Consider the following 26,354-nt stretch of genomic DNA (forward strand, 5'->3'; position numbering starts at 1 on the left):
TCCAAAATGCCGCAGCCAGGGTCCTGCTGAATCTACCACACCATCACCCAACTTCCAAAGTCATCCGTGTACTTCACTGGCTTCCAATTAGGCGCAGAATACAGTTCAAAGCCCTTTGCCTGGTCCACAAGTCCTTGTATGGTTAGGGACCTGACGATCTTACCAAACTCCTTCCTCGGTACTCACCATCACGCACCTTGAGATCAGCCAGCCATGACTTAGTATGTCAGCCAAGAATAAGGAGAGCTCGATGGGGTGGTAAAATCCTTCTCTTACCAAGCCTCCAGATCATGGAACTCTCTGCCCCCCGTACTGCACTCACAAAAATCTAAAATGTGCTTAGAAAGGCATTGAAAACTTGGCTTTTCTCTCTGCATTAAAACTTGCTCTCACCGCTCTTTCTGTGCTATAGCGCCAAGACGCCGCGGCATTCGAGCGCTTTATAAATATTTCAGTCAGTCACTGTCATCCTTTCTGAAGCACCCGACATAGGAGGGCATTCGTCTTCCAAGTCTATCTGGTCAACTCTGAGTGACAGACTCTCTCCCCTCTGCTTTCAGGCTCTCCTCATCAAGAATCCACATTTGGATTCTTCCGGACACTTTCTCCCCTTCCAGCAGCTGCATTTTCCTGAAATCCTCTATTGGGTTTGACTGCAGCTTCTGACGCCACTTCACACGTATGCACCGGCTTTCCTGGGATAGGTAGCTTGGGTACCACATTATCCACGCGTGGGGTGGCTCTCCAACCTTCTGTCTTCCACAGGGTTTCCTCAGGGTCCACTGGGAAGGGTCTCTAATCTTCAAAATTCCAACTGCGACTTCCCCATAGACTTGTACGGGCACGCAGTCGTGTTGGAAGGAATACAAAAAGGTGCTGAGCCGTTCCTTAGTTTAGGAGTAGAATACGAGTCACGGGTGAGGAGGATGTTGTAAGGGTACAGAAGTTTTACCCTTTGGGCATCCATTTTGTTGGATGTAATGCCCTCACACACGTTTGCAGGTGTCATGCTTCATCATTTGGGCCTGCTCCTCATTGGGTCGGCGGTGCAATACCCAACGGGCAACTCCTGAAAGAGGGGGTCTTTAGCGAAGATCTTCTTCCAACTGCTGTATAGATGAAGTGCGGGTGTGGGGCCAGAGAATTTGTAGATGTACAGGTGTGGGTTAAAATAAAGCTAGAGGTACCGAGGAACACTTTATTCTGGAGGTCCGCTGCTCTAATTAAAATTAAGTCTACACAGTACTCGCTGGAATGTAATGCTTCCAAGGGCGGGTATCCTTCTAGATGGTGCTATTGTTCGGTCAACATGTTTTTCGCTTGTGTCTATTAACAAGCGATTCTTCAGGACCTATGGAACTATATTAGCAGGTATCTAGGGCGTTCACTGTCTACATAGAAATCGTAATCACTAGTGTATTGTCATGTGTACAAACTAGTGTGATTCCTAACAATGAACAGGAGTAGATTCTGTGTTATCCTTATCCTGTAGAAATACCTGTGTTAAGCTGCAACTACCTAATGAGTGTAGTGTTCAGGTAACAACAGTATCCAGCGGGTAAAGCATCAGGATAACTCATCCACCGTTCGGTTGGGAGTCCCTGTGCTGCTTGAAAGCACCTACCCCTCACACACTGCACACGCTCTCCATGGTGTCCCTATCTACTTACCTTGGGTGGTTCTGTGGATCCCCAGCAATTCTACATCCTCTCGGCATTGTCCTGACTCGAGTTGTGGTTCTTATACCACTTTCTTAGTATATGGTTTGGTCCCCCCTGAGGCCCACTGTGTATTAGTGCTATTTACTGTGATTTATTTGCCTAAGTATTGTGTGCTTTGTGTCCATCTCTGTGTAGGAGGTACTGTAACATACTAGATAGTGTTAATTAATAAATACCTATTTTTATAACAACTTTGTGTGGTTCCTTTTCATTTAATCTATACTGTAAGATTACGTTCTGGTAAAACAAGCTGCTTTACAATCCTTCAAGACTAAGCCTGAAGGCGGCTCTACACAGCTACTACTTGGTTAGCCTTCTAAGGTTGTCTGAGACCTCTTAAATCACCATAAGCATTGTCTGGACTGGTGCAAGGTGCTCACTTACATTAGTTGACATCAAATACCAAGCCAGTTTCTCACAGTTACCCATCCTCGTGTGATTCTGAGGTGATTCATGGGATATAGTCCACTAGGTTTTCTGTCTTTAATTGAGAAGTTGGTAGTGGGACTGCACTTTTGCTATAGGGACTGTAAAATATAATCTCTGACTGTATTTTGTATGGAATTGCAAAAAAAATCTTAGGGTTTTAATGTTACCTAGGTCTGCTCATTCAGAATCTAGGTAAGCCTCCACAGTGATAATGGCCTTTGGATATTTAGTCACTGTGAGGGCAATCTATTAATAAAATATGTAGAGTGCCATTTGTTATACATCAATACATTAAAATCCAGTTATATGGGTGTACAAGGCACACTTCAGGAATGTCTTAAATAATATATAAAAATACTTTTTACTTTGTGGCAAACACACTTTTTCTTTCTATGTGTTTATTGCAATGCTTTTAAACTACAACTGAGACAGAGTACGGTAGTGTTCCTGACAGCTACTTATTTTGACATATATGTGGGTGGTGTATATGCACATGTTACCCACATATAGCATTCAACTCCCATTACATTTTTGCATTTCGTGCACAATCTGCCATGGCCTTGAAAGGTGAGATCAATTTGACAGTACATTTTAGGACCAGAGTTTGTGCACTACAGCGCTGAATAACAGTGCCGGAGTTCAGGGTAATGACACCATTAAAAAGTATAGTCCGGTAAAAGGTGGAAATTCTGGGGTGACCATGCAGAAAAGGTGACTGCTACATTCAGAGTTGAAGTTACTTGTGCTCTGCATCAGTGTGTCTTTGCTGTGGAATGTTTATTGTCCATTTAGTAGGGTGTCATTGGCACTACTGTATTTGCTCATTGGAGAGGGGTGGGACTCTCTAGTTATTGCCCAACTTCCATGTGGACTCCTCAAACTCGAAATATTATCTCATGACTACAGTACTATCTTCAACATCTGTCACATACACTCTGTAACATAATGGCCCCATCACATCTTTTGATCACTTACATCATACTGTCAGCAACAGGCATTGTGTCATACTTTCCCTTCAAGATGGGCACTAAAAGGAACTTACAGTACGTTATTGCTGCGTCATCTCCCTCATCCTTTATCCTTTCCACCCAGCACTATGCTCACTCCGCTGTTCTCTCAGATATCTCTTCTACTCCCCTCTGGGACTCATCTCCATCCTCGTAATTAGCCTTGCACATCCTCTGATTTATTCAAAACTCCCTCTCCCCATATAACCTCACTTGGGGACATTTGGTTTCTCCTTCTGTAAATACACTTATGGCATGCTTTCCCAACTTTATCTCAAAACCTCCAATCACACATCTCTCAATGTTTCACTGCCTTGCGAAACTGGACAACCCACTAATCCCTCAATGTTACCTCTTCCAGAATGAAGATTCCCATCTTCTTCCCTAACTCTATCCATTTCCCTTTTGATAGTCTGAACTTTTTCTCCTCTGCTAGAAATATAAATGTACATTTAAACCTTTCTGTGTGTATGGAAACATTCATTAATACAACTTTCCTTCTCCTCACTGGATAGAGAAATCAACTGCACTACAAGGACCCTAATTAATCTTGCCCAGACACACTCGCCTACCATTTTGCTATGAAGCTGTAGGACTTTCTACTACAACTGTTATTGCAGCATGACACCAAGCTATGTCATAACAAATATATGTCCATGTTTCCAATTCCCAACTAGTAATGCACTAATTAATGATCTAATATTTATTAAAACAGACACCTGCAACAGCCTGATTGTGGGCCTTCCCTAATATGTCTTCTCACTCGATAAGGAGCTTAATATCACCACAAGTCCTTTATTTTACTTACCAGACCTACTCCTATTCACCATTTTATCAAGTAGCTGGCTTAGGAAATTTCCACAAACTATTTTGCAGACATTATTACCTGCTATATTTCCTCCAATAATTTGAGATATGCAAACCTGAATATGCTGGTTCACATGAGAACTGGCTTTTGTGGCATGCCGATCTCTCTAGGTTCCCATCACAGGAACACACTGTGTCTCCTGATCTCAAAGTCTACCTCACTCTCTTTAGATTCAAAATCAACCTGAAAAAGTACCTAATGATGCACAACATATCTAAGTTCTAAAAAGTCTATGTAACAAGTCTATGTGATTATTTGCTTGTCTGATCCCATCAACAATCAGCATCTATGTATAATGCTTCAGTCATCTTTCATTTTCTTTCCATATCATCACTTCATATCGTGCTATGTACTGATGCTATGTTTTGTGCAGCATTTCTGCTAGAAATGTGTTGTAACAGAAATAAGTACAGGTGTAGGGTACAACTAACTAACCTGGTCTCTAATCCAGCGGGCCTTACATGCGGAGTTCCCCAGGGCTCAGCTCTTTCACCCCTCCTGTTCAACGCTTACTTGCACCCCCTGATCGCTGCACTGAATCAGATGGACAGCCCGATTTAAAACTACGCCGATGATACCCAGATCATCATTCAATTTGACAACTCACCTACAGCCCATCAGAGACTGCAAAATATTTTAAAATTCACAGTCAGTTGGATGACTGCTAACTCGTTAAAGATAAATCCGGACAAGACAGAGGTGCTGGCGATTACCACAGCGTCCTGCCCCTGGAATGATCTTCTCTGGCCTAATGAACTGGGGCCTTCTCCGTAACCAGTGGTGGATGTGAAAAGTCTTGGCATTCACATAAATGTTAAACTCACTATGTCTACACAGGTTTCGGCAGTCGTCGGCACTTGTGTGGGCTTACTGAGACAATTGCGCAAACTATCCCCTCTCCTGACCTTGGAAATGCTCAGACAGGCGGTGTCAGCTTTGATTTTGGCGCGTCTGGACTACCGTAATTCTTTGTATGCCGGCCTCCCTCAACAACTGCTGGCCAGACTACAAACAGTTATGAATGACGCAGCCAGATTAATTTTTTAAAAACCCAGAAGGACACACGCCACTCCACTTCTACACAAGCTCCATTGACTCCCAATTAGGCAGCGAGTCAAGGGCCTCTGTATCACGCATAAAGCCCTGTACGGACAAACCCCAAGGTACATCAGGGAGCGTTTAGTTCCCTATGCTCCCAGCAGGACCCTGCGATCGGCAGATGCCACATTCCTGGATTGCCCTCGCTTTAAACTGTCCTCACTAGGAGGGCGAGCATTTTCCAATGCAATTCCTATAGCCTGGAACAACTTACCAGCGAGATTGCGCAAGGAAACAAGTCTATTATCCTTCAGGAAAAAGCTTAAAACCGTGCTGTTTCAGGAGGCATGGGGTATGTCCTAGTGACCCTTTCCTTACCCTGATCGTGTGCACCCTCTGACAAGCGCTTAGAGACCCCTGGGTGATAAGGCGCTCTATAAATCCAAATCCAAATACAAATACAAATACAAACACTTGTAGAATAAGGTTTATTAAGGTTTAGTTAGAGGATTATTAAAATGGTATGTAAGTAGCAGATACACCCACCAAGAGGAACCTCCTTTCAGCTCAGCAAACACACTACAAATGACACACTCTCAACCACGCCAGGGACTCCAGCATTCCACCACATCACATCCATACTGACTGAGCAGCAGGGAACAGACAACTGAGGGAAAGGATGCATTCTAACAATTTCAATCACAATAAACTGTCAAGATGCTCATGTCAATAATTGGAGATCAACATATGACATTCTCATGATGGGGTGTGGGAGCAGTGCCCCCACAAATAGGTTCTGCACTAGTGGGACACAGTCACCCACACTGCCACCAGACCTCAGCATCCCCATAAGAGGTTTCAACTCCAGTTGCAGAGCTTTGTTATGGGTATTGATGTGCGGGCCCCATCCATGGACACTACTGCTCAGCCAGGCAATCTCCTGGACCCAGGAGATCTCAGAATATCTGCCACGGCGCACACTCCAAACAAACCTGATAAAGCACTTTGCATGCCATGGTTGGATGAATGCTTTCTCCACTAAGTCATTTAGTTTTACCTTTGAATTGAGTCGGAGACAAAATACATATTCGGGGATTCTGGCAGATCGAGTAAGCAAGCTACAGGTGACAATTAAGTGCACAGTTGTCATCATACTAAACTCCTCTTAATTCTTTCTAATAGGTGTGTGGTTAAAAATGCGTTATTCACATTCATAGTGCAAGCGGAAGTGGTTAAGAATTCTACGGTGCAATACTTTGCATCCTAAATTTAATGATCTGAGCAAGTTTCCAAAATGTGATTGCCAATTAATAATAGTCAGTAGCAGCATTTGTACTTGCTAAACAGCAGGTGATATCAACATATTTATAATCAGGAGCTTTCCATTGTACTGTATCTCAAAAATGATCACCACCATCTCTCTGTAGCGGACGCACTCTAGTTGTTGCACGTCACGTAGGCGTGACGTGCGACGGCCTCGGCGGCAAGCTGCGCGCGCAGCCTGATTGCGCGCTGAGAACTAGCACCGTAGGAAGCGCCGGCCGGCGCTCCTCAGCAGATATTTCAATTAAGAAAATAAAATGCTTATACTCACAAATACAGCGTCGTGCATATTATTATAAGCACCTACGTTACAGTGGCGACGAGGCAGGGGATCCACCTGGCACCAAGTAAGAAAAAAAAAAAATCGATCCCCCACCACGTGGGCAGCAACACAACAGGCAACCCCCTGATCACTGGGACACAGCGCAGAGCGGCGCTAACAGGCCAGAGTGTGGAGAGCACAAGGGGGCAAGACTGAGCCCACCGAGAACGACAGGCTGAGGAGCGTGGCAGTGCCACAGCAACCGGAGGGGCGGCGCAGTGGCCGGAGAGGCAACACCGCAACCTGCAGAAGACCAATAATCGCAAATACCTTACCATCGCAACGGGGAAGGTAGGAACAGAGCTGGCTGCCAAAAGGGAGGAAGAGGGGACCAGAACTAGGAGTCCCCAGGAGGACGCGCATACAGAAGTGCAGGACAGTGCCCCAGGGAGCCCCACCAGCAAGGCGACTGAGGTCAGGGAGGTGAAGATGAGCACACCGGCAGGCTATGCAATTGCGCCGGTGCAGTTCCTACCGAAACCTGGCGAACCCCTGATGAAGTGGGAAGATTGGAAGGAATATATTGATAATTTCATAGGGGTCCTAGAGGATGAAAATGAAGAGAAGTTCACCCCCCAAAGAAAGAAACGCATCCTGCTGCTGAACCTGGGACCGGAGGGTCTCAGGATTTACAAGAGCCTGGTGCCCAAGAAGAGAGAGGATAACGACACGGACGTCTATGCCCATGCAGTAGAAGACCTGGATGAGAGGTACCGCCCCACCATATGTGTGTCTGTGGATAGGTTTAACTTCCAGCAAAGGAAACAACGGGCTGGAGAAACCATAGAGGAATATGTAGGGGCCTTGAGGAAACTAGCGGCCCCGTGTAAATACGCACTGTGGGAGGATGAATTCATAAAAGACCAGATCGTGATGCACACGACGAGTACACAGGTCCAAGACAAGTTGTGGGCGAGCGGCGACACCACGCTCAAAGAAGTAATGGTCATCGTAAAAAGGGCGGAGCTTGCCAGGAGGTGCGCGGCAGCGACCAAGAAAGAAGTAGTCACCCCAACAATGGTGAACAGGATACAAGAGGGAGACCATCGTAAGGACCAAAGAGGAAGAGACCCACCAACCAAAGGAACCAGTAGATGGCAAGGAAAACAAACAGGGAGCGACAGCAAGAAATCGTGCTACAGATGTGGCAGTTGGTCCCACGACGCACGCGACAGAAGATGTCCCGCATTCCGAGCCAAGTGCCTACACTGCGGCATCCTGGGCCACTACGAAAAGGTGTGTAGGAAGAAACACTCTAAGGAGACAGTGAAATGCGTCGAGCAAGGGGAAGAAGATTTGGAAGAGGTTGCAGAGGAAGAGGTGGTCACCGTCCTGTGCATTTATGACCAGGTAATGAGCATAGAAGGGAGGAAATCCACAAAACCCATCCTGGACATGTCAATGGGAGGTATCACCATCACCGTGGTGGCGGACACAGGATCCCCCTTCACCATCATCCAACAGGCTGTATGGGAAGAAACATTCAGACCCAAGTTGGGACCGGAGTTGGAAAAGTTAGACATCCGACCGGTCACCTACAATGGCGACCGCATTCCAATGTTGGGGTTCCGCCGCCTACTGTTCGAATTCAGGGGCCGGTCAGCATGGTGCAAGCTGTACATTGCGGAGAAAGGACCCTCGGTCCTGGGATGGCTAGACCAAGGGGACCTAGGAATAAAACTGGACCCAGGAGGAAAAGAACAAATATTACTCACAGAGCAAGAAGAATGGCCAGACATGAACAAATGGAAGGAGAACTACCCGAAAGTGTTTGGTGGCACAGTGGGACGGATGGAAAACTTCCAACACAGGATTGTGCTCAAGGAAGGGGCCATTCCGGTAGCCCACAAGGTGAGGAATGTGCCGATTGCGGTGAGAGAAGCAGTCCAAACTGAACTCCAGGAACTGGAAAAGAAAGGAATAATAGAGCCGATAACCTGTGCAGAATGGTTGGCGCCCCTGGTGGTCGTAATGAAGCCAAATGGGAAGGTCCGGCTCTGTGTGGACCTAAGAGAACTGAATAAGAATATTGTTGTGGAGAAATTTCCCCTCCCCAGGATCGAGGAAATGTTGACTAAGACCAAGGGGGTGCAGTGGTACTCCACCATCGACTTGACCTCAGCCTATCATCAAATTGCACTTCACCCGGACAGCAAACGGCTCACATCCTTCATCACCCCGTTTGGATGTTACCAATTTTGTCGGATGCCTTTTGGGCTGGCCTCCGCAGCCGCTGTCTTCCAGAAAATGATGCACCAACTGTTCAGAGACTGCAAGGATGTCCAGTATTTCCAGGATGACATCTTGGTGATGGGCCGAGACCAGCAGGATCATGATCAGAAGCTGGGAAAGGTGTTGAAAACACTAGAGAACAAAGGCTTCACGGCGGAGTGGTCGAAGTGTCGGTTGGGACTGCAGTCAGTAACGTACCTAGGTCACGAGATCGGACGACAGGGCGTTACCCCCAAATCGGAAAATGTCAAAGCCATCGCTGAAGCACCGCCGCCCAGGAACAAGGAAGAAGTCAGGTCGTTCCTGGGGATGGCGGAGTACTACAGCAAGTTCGTGGTACACTTCGCTTCCAAGACCCACAACTTGAGGTTGTTGACCAGAGACAGCACAGTGTTCCAGTGGACACCAGAAGCCCAAGCAGAGTTCGAGCTGATCAAAAGGGATGTCACTGGAGCTGTTCCCCTCAAAGGGTACGACCCACAAGGCACCACTGTACTGACGACAGATGCCAGCGACAAGGGCCTGGGTGCTGTACTCATGCAAGACAGAGGCAGAGGGGAAATGGAGACCATCAGCTTTGCGTCCAGAGCCTTGTCAGACACGGAAAGCAAATACAGCGTGATTGAGAAAGAAATGCTGGCGGTCGTATGGGCCATGACGAGATTCCGGCAATTTCTGTGGGGAACACGCTTCCTACTCAGGACAGACCACAAACCGTTGGTGAAGGTGCTGACGTCGAGTGGACATGCCAGTGCCACCCCCCCGGATATCCAAAATGTCTCTAAAGTTGCTCGAGTTCAGGTACGATGTCGAGTACATTCCGGGGAGCCGGAACCGAGTGGCGGATTATTTGAGCAGGGCAGCTGCCATGGAGCCAGGAGAGGAAGACCATGTTGGCAGTGGGGAGTTGGTAGCGCTAATAGAGGATCAAGAGAAACTAATCAGCCTACAAGAATGGACAGAGTCATATGAAGAGGACACTGACATAAAGGAAGTGAAGGGGTACATCGTACAGGGATGGCCGGACAAAAGGAACGTGAGGACAAGTCTCAAGCCGTACTTCGAAGTGCGGGAAGAACTGTCGTTAGGAGACAAAGGAATCTTCATATACAGAGGGGACAAGGTGATTCCCCCAAGGAACCTCACTTCAAAACTGATGGACTTGCTACATGAGGGACACCTGGGCATAGGGAAACTCAAAGCACGTGCCAAACAAAATTACTGGTGGCCAGGCATGGACATAAGGGCTGAAAGACATGTCAGAGAGTGTCCCCAATGTCAACGGGCGGACAAGACATTAAAACCATTGAGGCCAGCGATAGGAAAGTTTGACCCCCCTTCTAATCCGTGGGAGGAACTATCCATAGACATTTTGGGACCGGTCCTAGATGACCAAGGCACACAGAAATACGTGTGTGTACTCATGGATCGATATTCGAAGTGGCCAGAGTTGAGAATAGATGAATCTATGGACACAGAGAACATCCTTAAATTTCTGTCAGAGACTTTCACGAGGGAAGGAATACCTAAAGCGATCTTGAGTGACAACGGACCCCAGTTCACGTCAGAAAAGTGGAACAAGTTCATGCAAAGAAATGGCGTCACGGTCAAGCATACTGCAATCTACCATCCGGCTGGAAACGGTTTAGTGGAGAGATTTAACAGGGTGGTGATGGGAGCCATACAAGCAGCTATATCAAGTGAACAGAACTGGGAGAAGGCGTTAGAGAACATGGTATGGGCCTATAGAATAACACCCACTGGTACGGGGTATAGTCCATTCCAAATACTGAGAGGACGTGAACCCTTTACCCACGATAACAGAGTGTGGAAGGAAAAGCTTATCACTAGTGAATGGTCCCCTGCAGTGGTGCGGGCCAACCTGGAAAAAGCACAGACAGTTTACAGCAACCACTACAACAGACGAAGGAATGTCAAAAGCACAGGTCTGGAGCAAGGAGAGTGGGTAAGAGTAAGATTGGCCACCCTGCAGAAGAAGGGAGACAGCAAGTACAGCAAGCCGTTGCAAGTGGTAGAGATGTATGATCGGGCAGCCCTATTAAGCGACGGAAACGTGTGGTCCCAAGACCGCATGGCCAGGTGCAATAAGGTTTTGGGCTGGGAGCAACAGGGCACCGATTGGGAAGACAATGAAGGTTCTGAAGTGGAAAGGAGTCAAGAGACCGCGGAGCAGCGAGGCGGAGTGAGAGCAGGAACGGAAAGTGAAGAGGAAGGAGAAGATGGAAGTCAAGGAATGGAATGGGACAGATTGGAGAGAAGCACGCATGAAGAGGGAGCTCTGAACGAAGGAACAGTAAGCAATGAGTTGCAGAGTCAAGAGACAATGGAGAACCCAGTCAGGGTCACGAGGAGCGGAAGGCAGGTGGTAAGACCTTCCAGGTATCGAGATTTTGAAATGGACAATGAACTGTAAGTGACTCATCTTGTTTGATAAAAAGGGGGAGATATGTAGCGGACGCACTCTAGTTGTTGCACGTCACGTAGGCGTGACGTGCGACGGCCTCGGCGGCAAGCTGCGCGCGCAGCCTCATTGCGCGCTGAGAACTAGCACCGTAGGAAGCGCCGGCCGGCGCTCCTCAGCAGATATTTCAATTAAGAAAATAAAATGCTTATACTCACAAATACAGCGTTGTGCATATTATTATAAGCACCTATGTTACACTCTCTTCAGTGTGTAAGTGCACGGAGTTCAGTTTATAGACGTGAATCGTACTTCCTGGTAATATTTCAATGCTCCAATATATATTGCAGCACAAACTCCAAATGGTTATGCCTTAAGTACTAGAAGATATTCCCTGTGTTTTAACACATTTTACACATTTTAAATGCACCCCTGGAACATCTCCATTCCCATTGGTGTATTTAAGGCATAATTGATGCCAGATTCAGTTTTAATAGGCCATCAAGTTTGAAGAAATATTTATTATGAAATGCTGTGCCCCTTCCCTCTTTGGCTACTGCTGCAGCTCCTCAGACTAAACTCGTAAGTAAAATTTATTGCAGTTCCAGATGCTTTACTGTGTAGTTAAACTTCATAACACGTCTCCAGAGGTAAATGAGAGACTTGCTGCGACAAATCAAAAGCTGAAACTCAGTGAAAGCTGGTGGTCTTTTTGTGCAGTACAGAGTAATAAAGTGAGCACAGGGATCGCTCCTTAAGATGCACACACGTTGGGCAACTAGCCTCTTCCTTTTGGCATGGAATCAAGGCACATTTGGATGGTAAATGCGTTTTTGTTTTTTCAAAGATAACTTGCAATATCGCATGAGCTTAGCTAAACAATCGTGATATGCTTAGTTTATAATTTGACTGGCCTTGTCTTGCCACCTTAGGTGCAGGTCATCAGTGCATTAAATGTAGTGGTACTTTGGAACAGTGTGTTTGGGTCACCTTTTTGTCACTTATATACCTGACCCTAGAAAGGGGTGGGGCCCTATTTTCTTTGTTGCATTAAGGCCCATTGAATCTTTTCTGAGCCACTGCCTAGATTTTGCACAGGTCCACAGTAGGGCTAGCTATTTACAGAAATGAATACTGATCACTTAATAAACGTATTTCCTCATCATAAGTTATCATTTGTTCTCGCCTTCTTTCACTCTTAAGGATTAGACAGAACAGTAGGATATGGCAAAGCAAATCCACCTACTTAATTTCACTGGACAGTGGCCCCTATCGGCTTCTTTTCTTCAGACTCTAAGTGTGTTTGAATCCAAGAAGTTCAGCTTGATTTGAGGTAATACTTGACTCTCTTTGAACAGGGGCGGCTGGTGACATTTGAAAGTGGTGGGCGAAAAATGATTGGTATACTGCACCATTGCGAGCGAACGTAGCGAGCGAGCCCGAATAACCTAAGAGGGGAAAAATGGTGTATTTTCAATCAAATTTGAGAAAGCATGAAGGTTAATAAAGCAATTGTGAAAGTGCAGTTAGGCTCAGCATGAAGGGAAAGGATGACAGCGGTGTGTTGCCAGTGAAATTTCAGAATGAGCTGAGCAGTGGAATCGGCGTGAAAGGAAAGGGAACCGGATGAGAGGGATTGGCACAGGGTAGTAAATTTATGATAAAAGTGAGATAATAATAATGGTCATGGCATGTCTGTGAAGGCAGAGGAAGACGATTGTGCAAGGAAGCAAGAAGCATGGGAGGTGGACTGAAGGGCTGTTAGTGATGGGCAGAGCAAGATAGAGACGGTGGGCAGTGAAGGCCACTGAAGAGCTGTGCAGACAGAACAGGGAAAGGCAGGATAGTTTAGGACAGTGAAGGGTAGGGCATTAAGGGACTGTCACGGGGTAATGTGCTGCTGAGACTTGTAGGCAGCAGAATTGAGGGCCTGTGCTTTAGTTTCTACAAGAAAGACAGGGCAACAAAACGGAAAGCCTTAAATGAAGACAAGAGAAATTAGTTAAACTGCTCGGGACAGGTGCAGGAGGTGCACTGACAGTACTGTTAATGGGCTGAGTCATCTGTTCTCAATATCTATAGGGGCAAATGATAAATGATCAGGCCCTGCCCGTTTAAACAAAGCTACGGTTTCTGGTAACACAGGAGAAAGCGTTTGCACTTCCTTGCTCCAAAAATGGATTTGCTCAAAGCAATAATTCCGGTTAGAAACCATCTAGATTCCACTACTCCCTTCTACCTGGAGTTTTCACCAGGACAATCAAGGAGTGTCAAAAAAGACTACTGCCCATCACCTTCCGAGACTAGCAAGCAACGTTGCATATTATTGCCCCTCAAAACCTACACAGACCACAACAGTTTCAATGTGAAGGCCCTTACATACATATTCCTTGCCTGAAATGCACCATCAAATTCAAACTAAGTCACCTTGGAGTGATTTGATATAATGGTCTAAGCCTCGATTGAGCGATAAGTAGCCAAACTCATCGAAATGAAATAACTAAAAAATCTCGCAAACATGCATCGCACCACAAAATGATTGAACTACTCCCCCACATCAGAAAAACACAAAGGATAACGCTTGTCTGGAGGCGAGCTGTTTGAATCGATACCACAACTCAAAAAATAATTTATTTTACATGCTTGGTAGCTGTCTTTCTCGAAATGCGCGACGTTTAACCTCCCCCATACCACCCCCCCACCCCCACCCGTGCAGATGGCGCCTGTCTTCAACCCACACTTGAAGTCGTGGTAAATCACCCCAGTGTTCATTGAGAATGTTGTGGTGTGGTGTGATTTATTTATTTTATGACGTGCTATACCATGCCGCATTCACGATGCCCACTTCACAAGTGGGCATCGTGAATGCGGCATGGTACAGCACGCAATTCTCAGTGAACCCTGGGGTGATTTACCACAACTTCAACACCTCCAGTCCAGGCAGGAGGTGTTGAAGTTTTGGCGACGCCTGAGATTGATGGCATAGGTGCGCAGCCAGCAGGCCCACTGCGCAGGGCCAGGGATACGAATCGCCAATCGCCCTGAAAGAAACGTAACATTGAAAATGAACTACTAACTCAACTCTGGGGTCCACCGTCCAACCGACCCAACCACGACCACCTACCCACAAGCAACCGGCCACACCCAGCCAAGCCGCACGGCGGACTCCGACTCGGAGTCTGTCTGTCACAGTGTCACTCTCTCGGACTGATTTGTTATATTTACTCTTTAGTCTGTACAGTTCTTACTTCAACACAAGAAGGTCACGTCGGTGTTGAGATCATTCACTTTAGGATCTTGAGCACGCAGGAATCAATAATGCAGGTCAAATGGATGGAATTCATCAAATGATGAATCACCAGCAGTCAGTGTGCTCACAATGCCCCGCCGCCATCGGAGGGGGGGCACGGAGCCAATCGGTCCTAGGCCCCCTGGCCGGGCAAGATGTTTGTACGTATGAGTAGCCAGCCCAGTTGACAGCGCACAAGGGTCACCTCAGTACACACACAGCAGCGAGCGTGATGGTGAGGCAGAGGAGGGAGTCGACTCAGTCTGTTGCCTGCGCACGACGGCACGAACCTCTAGAGAGTGAGACGTCACCTACACACCAGAGGCGCGCGCGTCCTGAAATGGCCAATCACTGCATGGCTTCACATGAAGTCACACAGTGATTGGCCATATAAGTGCGGCTGAGGCAGTGTGCCACCACCCATGCGCGGCATCCAATAATGGATTGCCTGCCCTTCTGCGCGGTGGACAAGCCAATCCTGGCGCTGGCTAGGGGGGCACACTGACTACTCGCCCTTTGGAACCCCGGGGGCTGCGGCCCGGCTGTTGTAAGAAGCATCACCCCCTTGGTCCCTCTCTACTAGTAAGGGGAACTTCACTGAGGTAGTGCGCATGCTCGGGCTAGTTACTGCCCAAAAATTCCCATGCGCAGTAGTACTGCTGCAGCTGAGTGACTGTCACTCAAGCTGCAGCAGCCCAGCCTTGCCCCACCCCCTGTGCTCTCCGGATGAAGTGGGTGTGTCCGTGTCCCGATTCCCGGCGGGTAGCTCTGCGGTGCTTATAATATTCAGGATTGCGATACCATACCAATGCAAAAAATATCTTTAGTGTGTTCTTGACGGCGGCGGTGCGTCCATGTGGCTTACTGGGGATACGCCCTTACGCACCAATGGACGCACCGCGCCTGTGTGTCAATGGGTTCTTTTCAAACCCCTTTTCTGGATTAGATGCTTTTTTTGTTGCATTTTTGTCTTTTGCTCACTCACTCTATCTACACTCATCTCTCAGATTATTCTTTGGGGACCCGCTCGGATGGCTGTGATGGTGTGCAAATTAAATACTTTTTGTTAACAAAAGTGCAATTTACTACGTTATATTCCATGTACACATTTACCACATAGTTTGTATTAGGTAACCACACTATTGTTGGATTTAGCCCTTTCGACAGGGTCATCACCATCTTTTTTGCCTTCACCCTCTTGTTTTCTGAACCAGTTTCGGTTGGCTTTTAGCACTCTGCGTGCTTTACCACCGCTAACCTGTGCTAAATGGCTTGTGCTTTCTCCTTAAATGGTAATATTGGCTTTCAACCGATTGGCCTATTAAATTTACTTGTAAGTCACTAGTAAAGTGGGACTACATGTGCCAAGGGCCTGTAAATGAAATGCTGCTAGTGGGCCAGCATCACTGATTTTATGGCATGACACGGAGGCCAATATTATGCAATCTCCTTTTATTGCCAGCACACAGCAGTAACAATAGAAAGAATTTAGACATTTCAGAACATTCTAATAATGTATAAAGTACAGTAACAAGCAGCCATCTTCCTTCTTCAGTTGCTGCTGCTTTCAAGATAAGTAACCTTCATCTAGTCCGTTGACTGGTGGGTTCCCACGAAGATAACTCTTCTGTTTCTTGGACTTCCCTGATTGCTCCAGACGTGCCCTGACTTCCCACTAAAGGGTGAGTCCCTCAGACCTTGCTGGTCTGCACCGAAGGCAATCTCTGCTTTCTGCGTGGGTTGCTGTTGCCTTGCCTTGTTGGGTCTATTACGGAAACTGACACTGCAGCACTCGACTTCCTTTGTAGGACAGCTCGAATCCAGCATCTGGTTGTCGTCGACGCCTCCTTGTCCTCGTTGTTCAAGAGTCAAGCTTCACCTTCTTCACCTGAAATCACCCGACATCGGTGGGCATCCGCTCATCGCCTTCCTGGTCACTGGCAAGTGGCCCAGACTCTGTCCCCTCTGCTTTCAGGTTCTTCAGATCTCTGATCCACCCTTGGATCCACCAGGAAACTTTCCACTTGGTCGCCAGCAGCACTTTGCAGCAGATCGCCATTGAAGTCGATGACGAAACCCGACACGAAAAGACACCTATGCACCCGGCTTCCCTGGGTGAGGTAACTCGAGTACTCCAGTGCTCCTGTGGGTTTTGACTCTAGAACCTCCTAGTTCTAAAACGGATTTGCTCCAAGTCCTCTTCCAAGTGTCCTTTTTCTTTAAAACTCCAACCGCAACTTTCCCCATAGAAGTTAATGGTGATTCGCAGCCGTGTTTAGACACTGCACGCATCCCCCAGGGGTCCCCTGTGTCACTACCTAGGGTAGTTCCTGGTGGCCCCAGCAGTTCTAAAGGCTCTAGGCCTTGTATCTATGTCAGTCGTGTTTCTTATACCACTTTCTTACTATATGGTTTGGTATGCCCCTAGGGCTCAATGTATATTGTGCTAATTTACTGTGTGCTAAATAAGTTTACTGAATGTACTTTTGGCTCTAGCCTCATAAAGAGAATAGAGGGATGTGTTTTGAATAAATACATATATTTTTTATATATATACCTGGTGTGGTTCTCCTTTCATTTGGTCATTCATGAGATTATAGACTGGTAAAATAAGCTGCTTTACATTCCTTCAAGACTTGGCCTGAAGGCTGCTCTCCACAGCTACCACTAGGATGGCTTTCTATATAGGTTGTCTTTAAACCTACCATCAATACGGGTTGTTTGGACTGGTGCAAGGTGCCCACTAGAATAGTGGACAGCATATGCCAAGCCAACTTCTCACACACACTGCCTCTCATACCAGCACAGTTCATCCCATTGCATCCTGGTAAATGCAGTACGCTTACTTTCAAAGTTACTGTAGTCTTTCACCAAAGTTGGTGCAGGTAGTGCTGTTATCTCTAGACACGTGTTTCTGGGTTTAGCCCGGGAGCAAAAAGTCAATGGGAGCCTGACCAAATGGTATCCAGAACCATTGTGCGATTTGGTCAGAAATCATTCCGAGACCGGTTCAGGCGGAATGCTTTTGGTAGACATTGTAATCGAGCCCCAAGTCTTTTCAAATAGATCCTATCTAACAATTTCCCTCTCTCTCTCTTTCTATATATATATTCTCTCTATGTGGTGTACATTCCCATGACTCATTGATGTCAGCCTGGTTTTGGAGACCAAGCTCCCTTTGAAGCATTGCTGCTGAGACTTGCTGCATCACAAATGGGGATAAAATAGATATACATCTACCTTCCCACCCCAACTACAACAACACCAAAAGTTAAAACACCTGACAAAGGCTGTACTATGTATAGAAAAAACTGTTCAACGTATAACATGTGACATTGTACATCGTAGTTTTAGCCAATCTATTGTGCAGTCTGATTACAAAATTCTACTTTCAGTGCTGCTGTTCTCATCATCATGGAATCAACGTTCCAAGATGTCTTTCATTCATGATGTAAATGTTATTCATTTGGCTTTTCTACCTTTCTCTGTCTTTCTGTTTTTTTTTTTTTTTTTTTTTACAATGGAAGCATTTTTTTTAATTAGTTGCAAGGTTGTAACTAAAAAAGAAATAAAAAAGAAAATATGATTCCCTCGCACTGCTGATAACTTAAATTCCAATGCCTTCTCCTATATCCATGCATTTATTTTAAGATGAATGCAATAAGCTAATCCTTTTTTGTAATTGACCTAGTATTTACTTGCCAAAGTGTTAAATTATGATGCTGTGGGTAGATTGTATCTAGACAGGATACCATGATTAGAGCCCTTGGCTTTCCTTTAATAAATCATTGTCATCAGCAGGGTTGTAGCTTCAGGGTAGGTGTTTGGGGTGTGACCTCCCCTCCTCTCATAAATACATTTACAGTTAATGGTTGGGTCTAGGGACACTGATTTGGGTTTAGCAGTGCTGGTGTTGCGTTTCCTTAGGCTCGAATTCATAGCACAGATAAAGTAAAGAACTTATTTAGAACAGCCCCACTGTCTTCCTCCCACAAACCATTAGGTAAGGATAAACATAGATAATTGTTAGGGTGCGTTGAGATTTAATGGCTCTAACATGATCTTATACAGAGAACCTCCCGTTTGACAGGTAAAACTGCTTCTCATCACATTTTCCTAAGAGAAAACAATTGCCGTTGTCTATTTTGATCATGTACTTGGGGTCTTACAGACTGTCAGAACATTTTTGCCATGGTGGGAGGTTAAAGGCCAGTGGTCCTCTGTTCAGAAGCACTTTTGTTTTTATGGAGTGAGAGATGTGGATTGCTTGAACAGGCCAAAAGTCAGACAACATCCCTCCTTGTACCTCTATGCTTTCTTGAGAAACTTAGCAAAGGTTCTACGTATTAGACCCCTCCATATATCTGCGCAAACTTCCCAGCAGCCTGTTTTTTTTTTGTCAAGGAAATCGTCACTTTTATGCTTCTAACTTCTAATGCACTTATTCACACTAGCCTTTTTTCTAAATAAAATTGCATTCTGCAAATTTTGTAAGGCACCTTTTTCTTTTGTTGGGGAGCCAAGAGGTGGAATCAGTCACACACTGATTACCCGTTGATTGCTGAAACTGAGCTATTTCCCACCTCCGCACGTCTCCACCACGAACATACTGTGTTTTTTTAACAGCTCTCGAGGCATGAGATGCTAATGCTGAAATGAAATTGCCCTTTATATTGGACTCCACTGTAATTTGTAGTTAAATGTATTCAACATATCAAATACCTAATAGAAAATAAGAACAGCGTTGAGTTTTCTACACAGGCAGGCATGCACCAATACAGAAAAACAGTCATGCAACCCTATGAACTATGCCAATGGGAATCAGAAACTTTAAACAGGACATGACACTTTGTACATCTTGGGCCCAACTTGATAATCCTCTGCCAGCTCTTATCAAAACTCACACTCTACAACGCAAACATTTGCATAGACTCTAAGGGCTTTGAGAATGTTAGTACCTTTCCAGAATATCGCCATCCCTGCCTTTGGGTCCCTAATAGCCAAAGCTTCTATTCTTCCATGTTTATCACTTAGTCCTGCAAACCCCACTAGATGCACCATAATATTTTAGTTGAGGGTATTGCCGAGAAGGTTGTGAATTTTCAGGCACTCCCCGCCTTAATCTCACTTACCTGGCTACGCTGCTGGTCACCAGGTGCATTAGACCAGTGATTTCTTAAACTGTAGTCCGGGACTGACAGCATCATGTCCTCCTGTCATGGGGTGATCTGGTGACCAAAGTGTTGCCAGGGATTGGGGAATTGATGTAAATGTTTACATTTTGTGTGTCTGTATATTAACACCCTGATGTGACAAGCACAATAGGTTGATACGTTTTTCTGACTGCTTTTCGTTCTGTTTTCTTCTCCCTAGTTATTTTTGTTCCAGTTGCTCAGAGGACTAGCATACATTCACCAGGGCTATATTTTGCACAGAGACCTGAAACCGCAAAATCTTCTTATCAGTGACACAGGGGAGTTGAAGCTTGCGGACTTTGGTAAGAAGCAATTTAATTTGAACTTTTTTTTCCATGTTTCCTTTTTTTCCTCATTGCGAAGTTGTGATGTTTTTAACCCATAAGTTCATATCATATTTATCAGAGGTGTATTGCGTTCTGTATTCACAACATTCTAAATATTTATGTCTTGGGACAAGTTAGTTGCGAAGCTCTGCTACACAGCATTTATATATCTGTAAACCTGTTTTTCCTGCAAACCAATGGGTATTATTTCAGATTTCACATTCACAACAGGTACCATTTTTAATGGATGAGTACTTCGAAGTATAATGCGTCAGTGCTATGCTGGGCATATTGTCATATTTCATATTGACTCACGGTTTTTCTCATGGCACAATATTGTGGTCTGAACAATCTTTCACAGTGCCATTTTTGTCTATGGTGCTACAAGCCTGATGTAAATTAAATTGGGCTATCCGTGCTCATTTTGGTAGACCATACTCAACTTCGCAAAGTACATCAGGGACCATGATATACTGCCAATGCATTTAGTAATTCAGAATAGGCTGCAGGTGGTTTCCTTGAAAACAGTTCAATCCAGCAGTGGGTGTTTGAAAAATACCACAATTTCTACAAGCTGTATGCCTGCAAGGAAAGACAAGACATGCATAACTTATAGAGACGACACCAGCAATTGTGCCCAATGTGGGTGGACTAGGTCTCTAGAGGTGATCTTAGAAGGATTTCTATTCATCTACCTACATTTGCTGCTAATCAGGTGTCTAATTTGTCTTCAGATTTAAAGTAGTGCAGAATACAGGTCAAAGACGGTTTCAGCTCTTGAACTGAATCACTCAATCTCTTTGCACAGTCATTCCCATTGGACAGTATTTGTCATGGTACAGTGTTCTGGTTGGTGCATGATAACATCTCATGGGTTTTGATTCTAATGGACGTTTACTAATACTAATGAGAATAAACACTACTGATAACCTCCTTTCTTTTATCCTATGTTTTTCTTTGCAACAACACAGTGTGTGATGCACATCAAGGTCATCATTCTGGGGTCTGTGGTATTCCTGTTTCAGACGCAAAAAAATAGTTTTTATCCAAATCACAGTTCCAAAATGCTCATTGATTCCGCACCCATTCTCCTGCTCAAATCAAATGGTGGAATTTATGTGACGAAAATATCCCGCTTTGCGAGGCCTGGGGAACAGAATGGAGGAATATTTAACAAAAAAGTTAACCTCCGTTCTGAGGTGTGTCGCTTAGAATGGGAAGCTAATACTGCAACCAATGAATATTGGTATCAGTGTTACCAGGTGCAGTGTTACCTCCAAAAATACCAAGCAGCTAAGAATGAGAACCATAGTCTGTCTGTCTGGGTATCTTTTTCGGATGTGCTTGTAAAATTCAGTCTTTCTTTTGCACACTTTTATCCCTCTAAGGTTAATAATGAGAGTGCCATTAACTCGATAAAAATAGAACCTGTTATTACATTGATTAGAACCAAACCGCATGTATGAAGAAGTATATATTAAAATGTTAATTTTTTTTAACTAATCAGTACACAAAAATATTAAAGGAAGTTAAAGGATTACTGTAATCATACTTTTAAACTGTAGACGCCAACAGAATACCAACGCACTGAAGACACATAAGCAACAAACACTGTTATGTCGTCACTCTTCGGAACCCTCAGGATCTAAGGTTTTGATGACTCGGATGTGGCTCTGGGATTGCAAATACACTCTCCATTAACGATATCAAATGAAGCACTTACCCAAAAGTATTCAACCCATGAACTAGAGCAACTAAACAAACGGAGGGTTATCTCAATTTAAGCCTGCATCAATCACTTACCTATCTGGAAATGTGATACAGTGCAAAAAGAGCACGCCCTGCCTATGATCCTGTGCAAAACACATACCTAATCTGAATCAGTGCAAACTAATAGCACAGGCCAGACCATTCTCATTAGCATCAGTGTGACTGAGTTTACCTACTCCTAAAACTTTTAATGCACATACAATTTCTCATAAATTGAACTTTCTTTTTAAAGTATGCATTATGGGCTATTTGTATAGTGGCAAGTTAGAAAATTACTTTTTCCAATCTTTGTTTTGTAAAGAGCTTGGTGATCATCGCTTTACTTGTCTCTTCATGTTCCACATAACTATATTAATAATTACTATGAACCAATGTTACAACTCGTTTAAAGTCACTGTCTAAAGAGCCTTCAGAAATGCTACTGCATATCATGTCACTTGTTTTCGGGATTAAAGCCAAATGTGAGAGAAAATCATTTTCTAGTAATAATTTGAATGCCTCATCACTTTATTATCTCATTCTTAAATCCAAATCTTTACAATTCTGTCGCCACTGCACGTAGCACATGGCTACCCTCAGCCCATTTACTCCCCTGCCCTCTGCTTGCTTGACAGCAAGTTTGACTGAGTTTCTTGGAATCCGTATTCCCTCGATGGAGCTTTTCAGCTGTGACTCCAGACAGTGCAATCTGGTCGGGTGGCCTAATGTCAGAGGTCACTAGGCGCCTGTCCCATCAGACAGACTTAAGGGCACAGCCTGACACTTACTGTGAAAGCTCTTGTCAAAAAGTGGACCAGGCACATTCTATATATAGCTTGAAGTATTATACGAGTGTGGAGTTTTGGCACTGAAAGCATATTATTGTGTTTTGGCATTTTCAGTTTATAGACAGTGGCCTGCTGAGATGTCAGTAGGATATGTGAGAACTAAATCAACTGCATTACTCAAGTATTTTAGATACTCCGACTTAGCGTGCTTCTCCTTTCTCACTGTAAAGAATATACAAGGATGTTCAACCAAAGTCCTATGTGCATCTGTCTGTATACTGCCTATATTTCGTTATATATTAAAGCATGCCAATCGTGCAAGTTCTCATCTACAAGTGACTTTTATATGTCTACCAGACAAATCACTGCTACCTGTACATTAAAATCACTTACTGCTCTCCATGCAGGCCACTTTGATCTGTTAACTTACTTCAGGTATTCATTCCCAAATCCAAATTTCTAGACCATCTGCATCTAACACCCACACTCACTAGAATACACTCACCATTTAAATTGCAACATGCCTACCAGGTATACCATTCAGAAATGCTTCAGAAATACCCTTTTACCAACCTTTGTTTAGCCCTGACTTTTAAGACCGATGACCTATCTGTATATATTTGTATTTATTCGAGGATTTGTAATTATACCAACACCATCATGAGACGTTATCAGAGAATCGTGGGAAGGTGGGATACTAGTAGTTAACAGGAAGAACTTCATAAGGAGCTGTTCACAGTGAGGCACACAGTCTATTAGGGTGACTGGAAGAGCAAAGGTCATTGGATTCAGAACACACTCTGAATTTCTTGTGATGCTTTTGTTGAATGTCAAACATTGATGTTGTAGTATTAGTCAAAGGCTTAACATTGGCAGTGCATTGATGGGAACTAAATTTCGCTGCAAAAGAAACATACGGATTATTCCTTGAAGGTACTCTGAAAGCAAAACACATCTTTGGCTGCACTAAGGACACATGACATATGGATGAATGGGTTTTAGATATGACTCTCGTGTTGCGGCCTTTCAGTAAGGGGTTAAGCTTTATCAGGAATTTTATCCTGCTAACTCCAAAGGAAATTAGATCAGCGTGACCTGGGAATAGACTCTCTGTTTCTAAATAACTAAGAAACAGCCAGTGTCACTGCACTTATGTTTTTGAAATAAACTGTCACAATTTACATTTGGGTTGGGAGAAATTTGAGTAATTTGCTTTTTGTGCAATTATGCAAAATTTCAAAACAAAATGCATGCTTTTATTGAAAATTCTGTGGAATGACAAACCAATATTGGGCACTATATTTTAGCGCAACATGGATTATTGGAATATGACTCGTTACAACGAGAATCCTTACGTCGCGTGCCATTACAACGTGGTCGTCACAACAGCGGAGTTATGGCGCTAAGTCATTACATTGACTTGCTGTAGATGGCGCGCTGACATTAGAAATTTATAATTTTCTATTCCAACTCCAGCCTACGTAACAGTAAGGAAGGTGTTGAAATAGTAAACTATACTATTCCAAATGTAGCACGCCACCTACTGCAAGTCAATGTAATGACTTGCGTAGTAATGGCATTGTGTGGGAACAATGCGGTTGTTGTAACAACCGCGTTGTAATGGCATCGCAATGTGATGCCTGCATTGTAGTGGTCGTTTCCCGCATCCTTGGGGCTATTTTGTATGCCATTATACATTTCAAACCCAAAAAAATAATTCACAACAACCACTGCAAACAGCAGCAACTACCATTCTGATTGATCACATTATTCTCATACGTGTGTGCTACATTTTTGCCATGAATGGTGCACAATTATACAATGTGGTGTTATAGTAGAATTCTGGATAACAAGTTTTAACCATTACTGAAGTTACATGAGATTAAGAAGACATAACACACATTTTGCCCAGGCATACTTTTAATCTCTGGTGATTACAGCAGTATCAAGAGACTGAGCAATTCATGCATTTATTCTGAATTAAAGTAATCCATCATAGAGATCTGCTGTTGTAAAATTAGAGAAACCACTGTTAACACAAGCACAACAGATGCAAGCACCTACTTAAGTAGTTTTTTTAACATGTATCAGGCCTGACAGGGCAGTCCATGGGTGCAGTTTAAACTGCCATTTTCACATGGCAAAATAAACTGTTTGCCAGGGCTAAGCCTTCCTTTTTATTATGTATAGGTTACCCATAGGGTAGGCCCTAAACAGTCCAGAGGGCAGGGTGTAGTGTATTTAAAAAGTTGGACATGTACTTTCAGGTTTTACATGTCCTGGTAGTAAAAAACTCTTACATTTGTTTTTCACTACTGCAAGGACTCCCTCTCCCATGCGATAACATTGGTTAACTTATTACAGTTAATAAGTTGTAACTTTAATTTGGGAGCATGTTGGAATATCGAGTTTGGTGTCTAAAGAATTGGAATTTAAAACTCTCTTAAATGGTGAAGTCAGATTTTAAGTAAGAATTCCGAAAATGCAACTTTTAGAAATATGGAATTTTCTTGTCCCAACCATTTGATGCCTGCAGCCGGTAACCTGGGTCACACGACTAAGTGAAGCTAGCAGTTCATCTTTGTGTTTAGCTCCCAGACAGTGAGATAAAGGTGCATAGGTGTAGTCAGAATGCACCATCTATCACTTCAGGAGGATCTGTCATCTACCACACTTGCACATCACAAAGGCTCTGCCAGAGCACACTCACAATGTGTTTGACACTAGTCTATCGTGACCCCAGACAATCTGGGGCCAGGGCCGGGAGGCAGAAAATTCCATGCACCTCTGGGTGCGAAAACCTCAGGAACCTTCTCCTACTTCAAAGTAGATGCCAGACATAAATAGTGGATCCTCAGACACAAGTCTTCAGTACACCTCTGGACCTGTGGAAGTCTCAGAGGGACTGCTGTGCTGCTCTGCAAGATGGACTGCTACTTTGTTGCCCTGCTGCCTGACTGAATGGATTGGACCTGCATCTTACATCCAAGACCACCAGAGTGATTCCAAGGGCTAGTAGGCTGCCTACTGACTTGAGCCTCAGGGACAGGCTTTAGCCCCCTTGAACCAAGCACATGGACTCATCTCCTGTGATTGCTCCCCCACAAGTGGTGCCACCCCAATCCTGGACCCTTGGAAGTGGGTCTGAAGGTGCTCTGCCAGCCCAGCTGTGGTCCATGTCAAACTGACACAGCTCGATGCATTGCCTCCACAAACTCTGCATCAGAACTGCAGTGTGACACCCCCATTGATGCAGGACTTCACATTACAACCCCGCTGCCTTAGGAACCACTGCTGTGCGCTGCATCCTCGAAGCAGGCCTTCACTTTGCAAGACCCTTATCAACGGCATCCTCATCAATAAAGCAGAACTCTGCATCAGATGATCCCAACTTTTTGGGTGCACAGGTCATCTTCGATGCAAGACTTTGCATCACAATCCCTCATCTACAGCATCCTCAACAATGACGCAAGATTTTGCATCACAGCCTCACAGCTCTCCAGAACTGCCCATGTGAGATGCTTCTCCCCACCAGGACCTCCCATTGCCTCAGCTGTGCGACTCCTCCTTGATGCAGGATCTCACATTGCTCCGCAAGCAGGATTTAGGGTACTCTTGTTCAGCAAGCCTAATTTGGCCACTGTA

General features: G+C 44.7%; 1 protein-coding gene across 1 annotated transcript in view; it reads left to right on the plus strand.

Moving 5' to 3' along the window:
* The window catches only part of CDK14 (cyclin dependent kinase 14), a 2,636,151-nt gene that overhangs the window by 1,372,638 nt on the left and 1,237,159 nt on the right, over nucleotides 1-26,354 (plus strand). Inside the window, exon 8 of the mRNA XM_078663634.1 lies at nucleotides 20,025-20,148. Coding sequence (XP_078519760.1) covers nucleotides 20,025-20,148 — 124 coding nt within the window. The remainder of the gene's footprint in view (nucleotides 1-20,024; nucleotides 20,149-26,354) is intronic.

The sequence above is a fragment of the Lissotriton helveticus genome, chromosome 10 (genome assembly GCF_964261635.1).
Source record: "Lissotriton helveticus chromosome 10, aLisHel1.1, whole genome shotgun sequence".
NCBI classification, from domain to species: domain Eukaryota; kingdom Metazoa; phylum Chordata; class Amphibia; order Caudata; family Salamandridae; genus Lissotriton; species Lissotriton helveticus.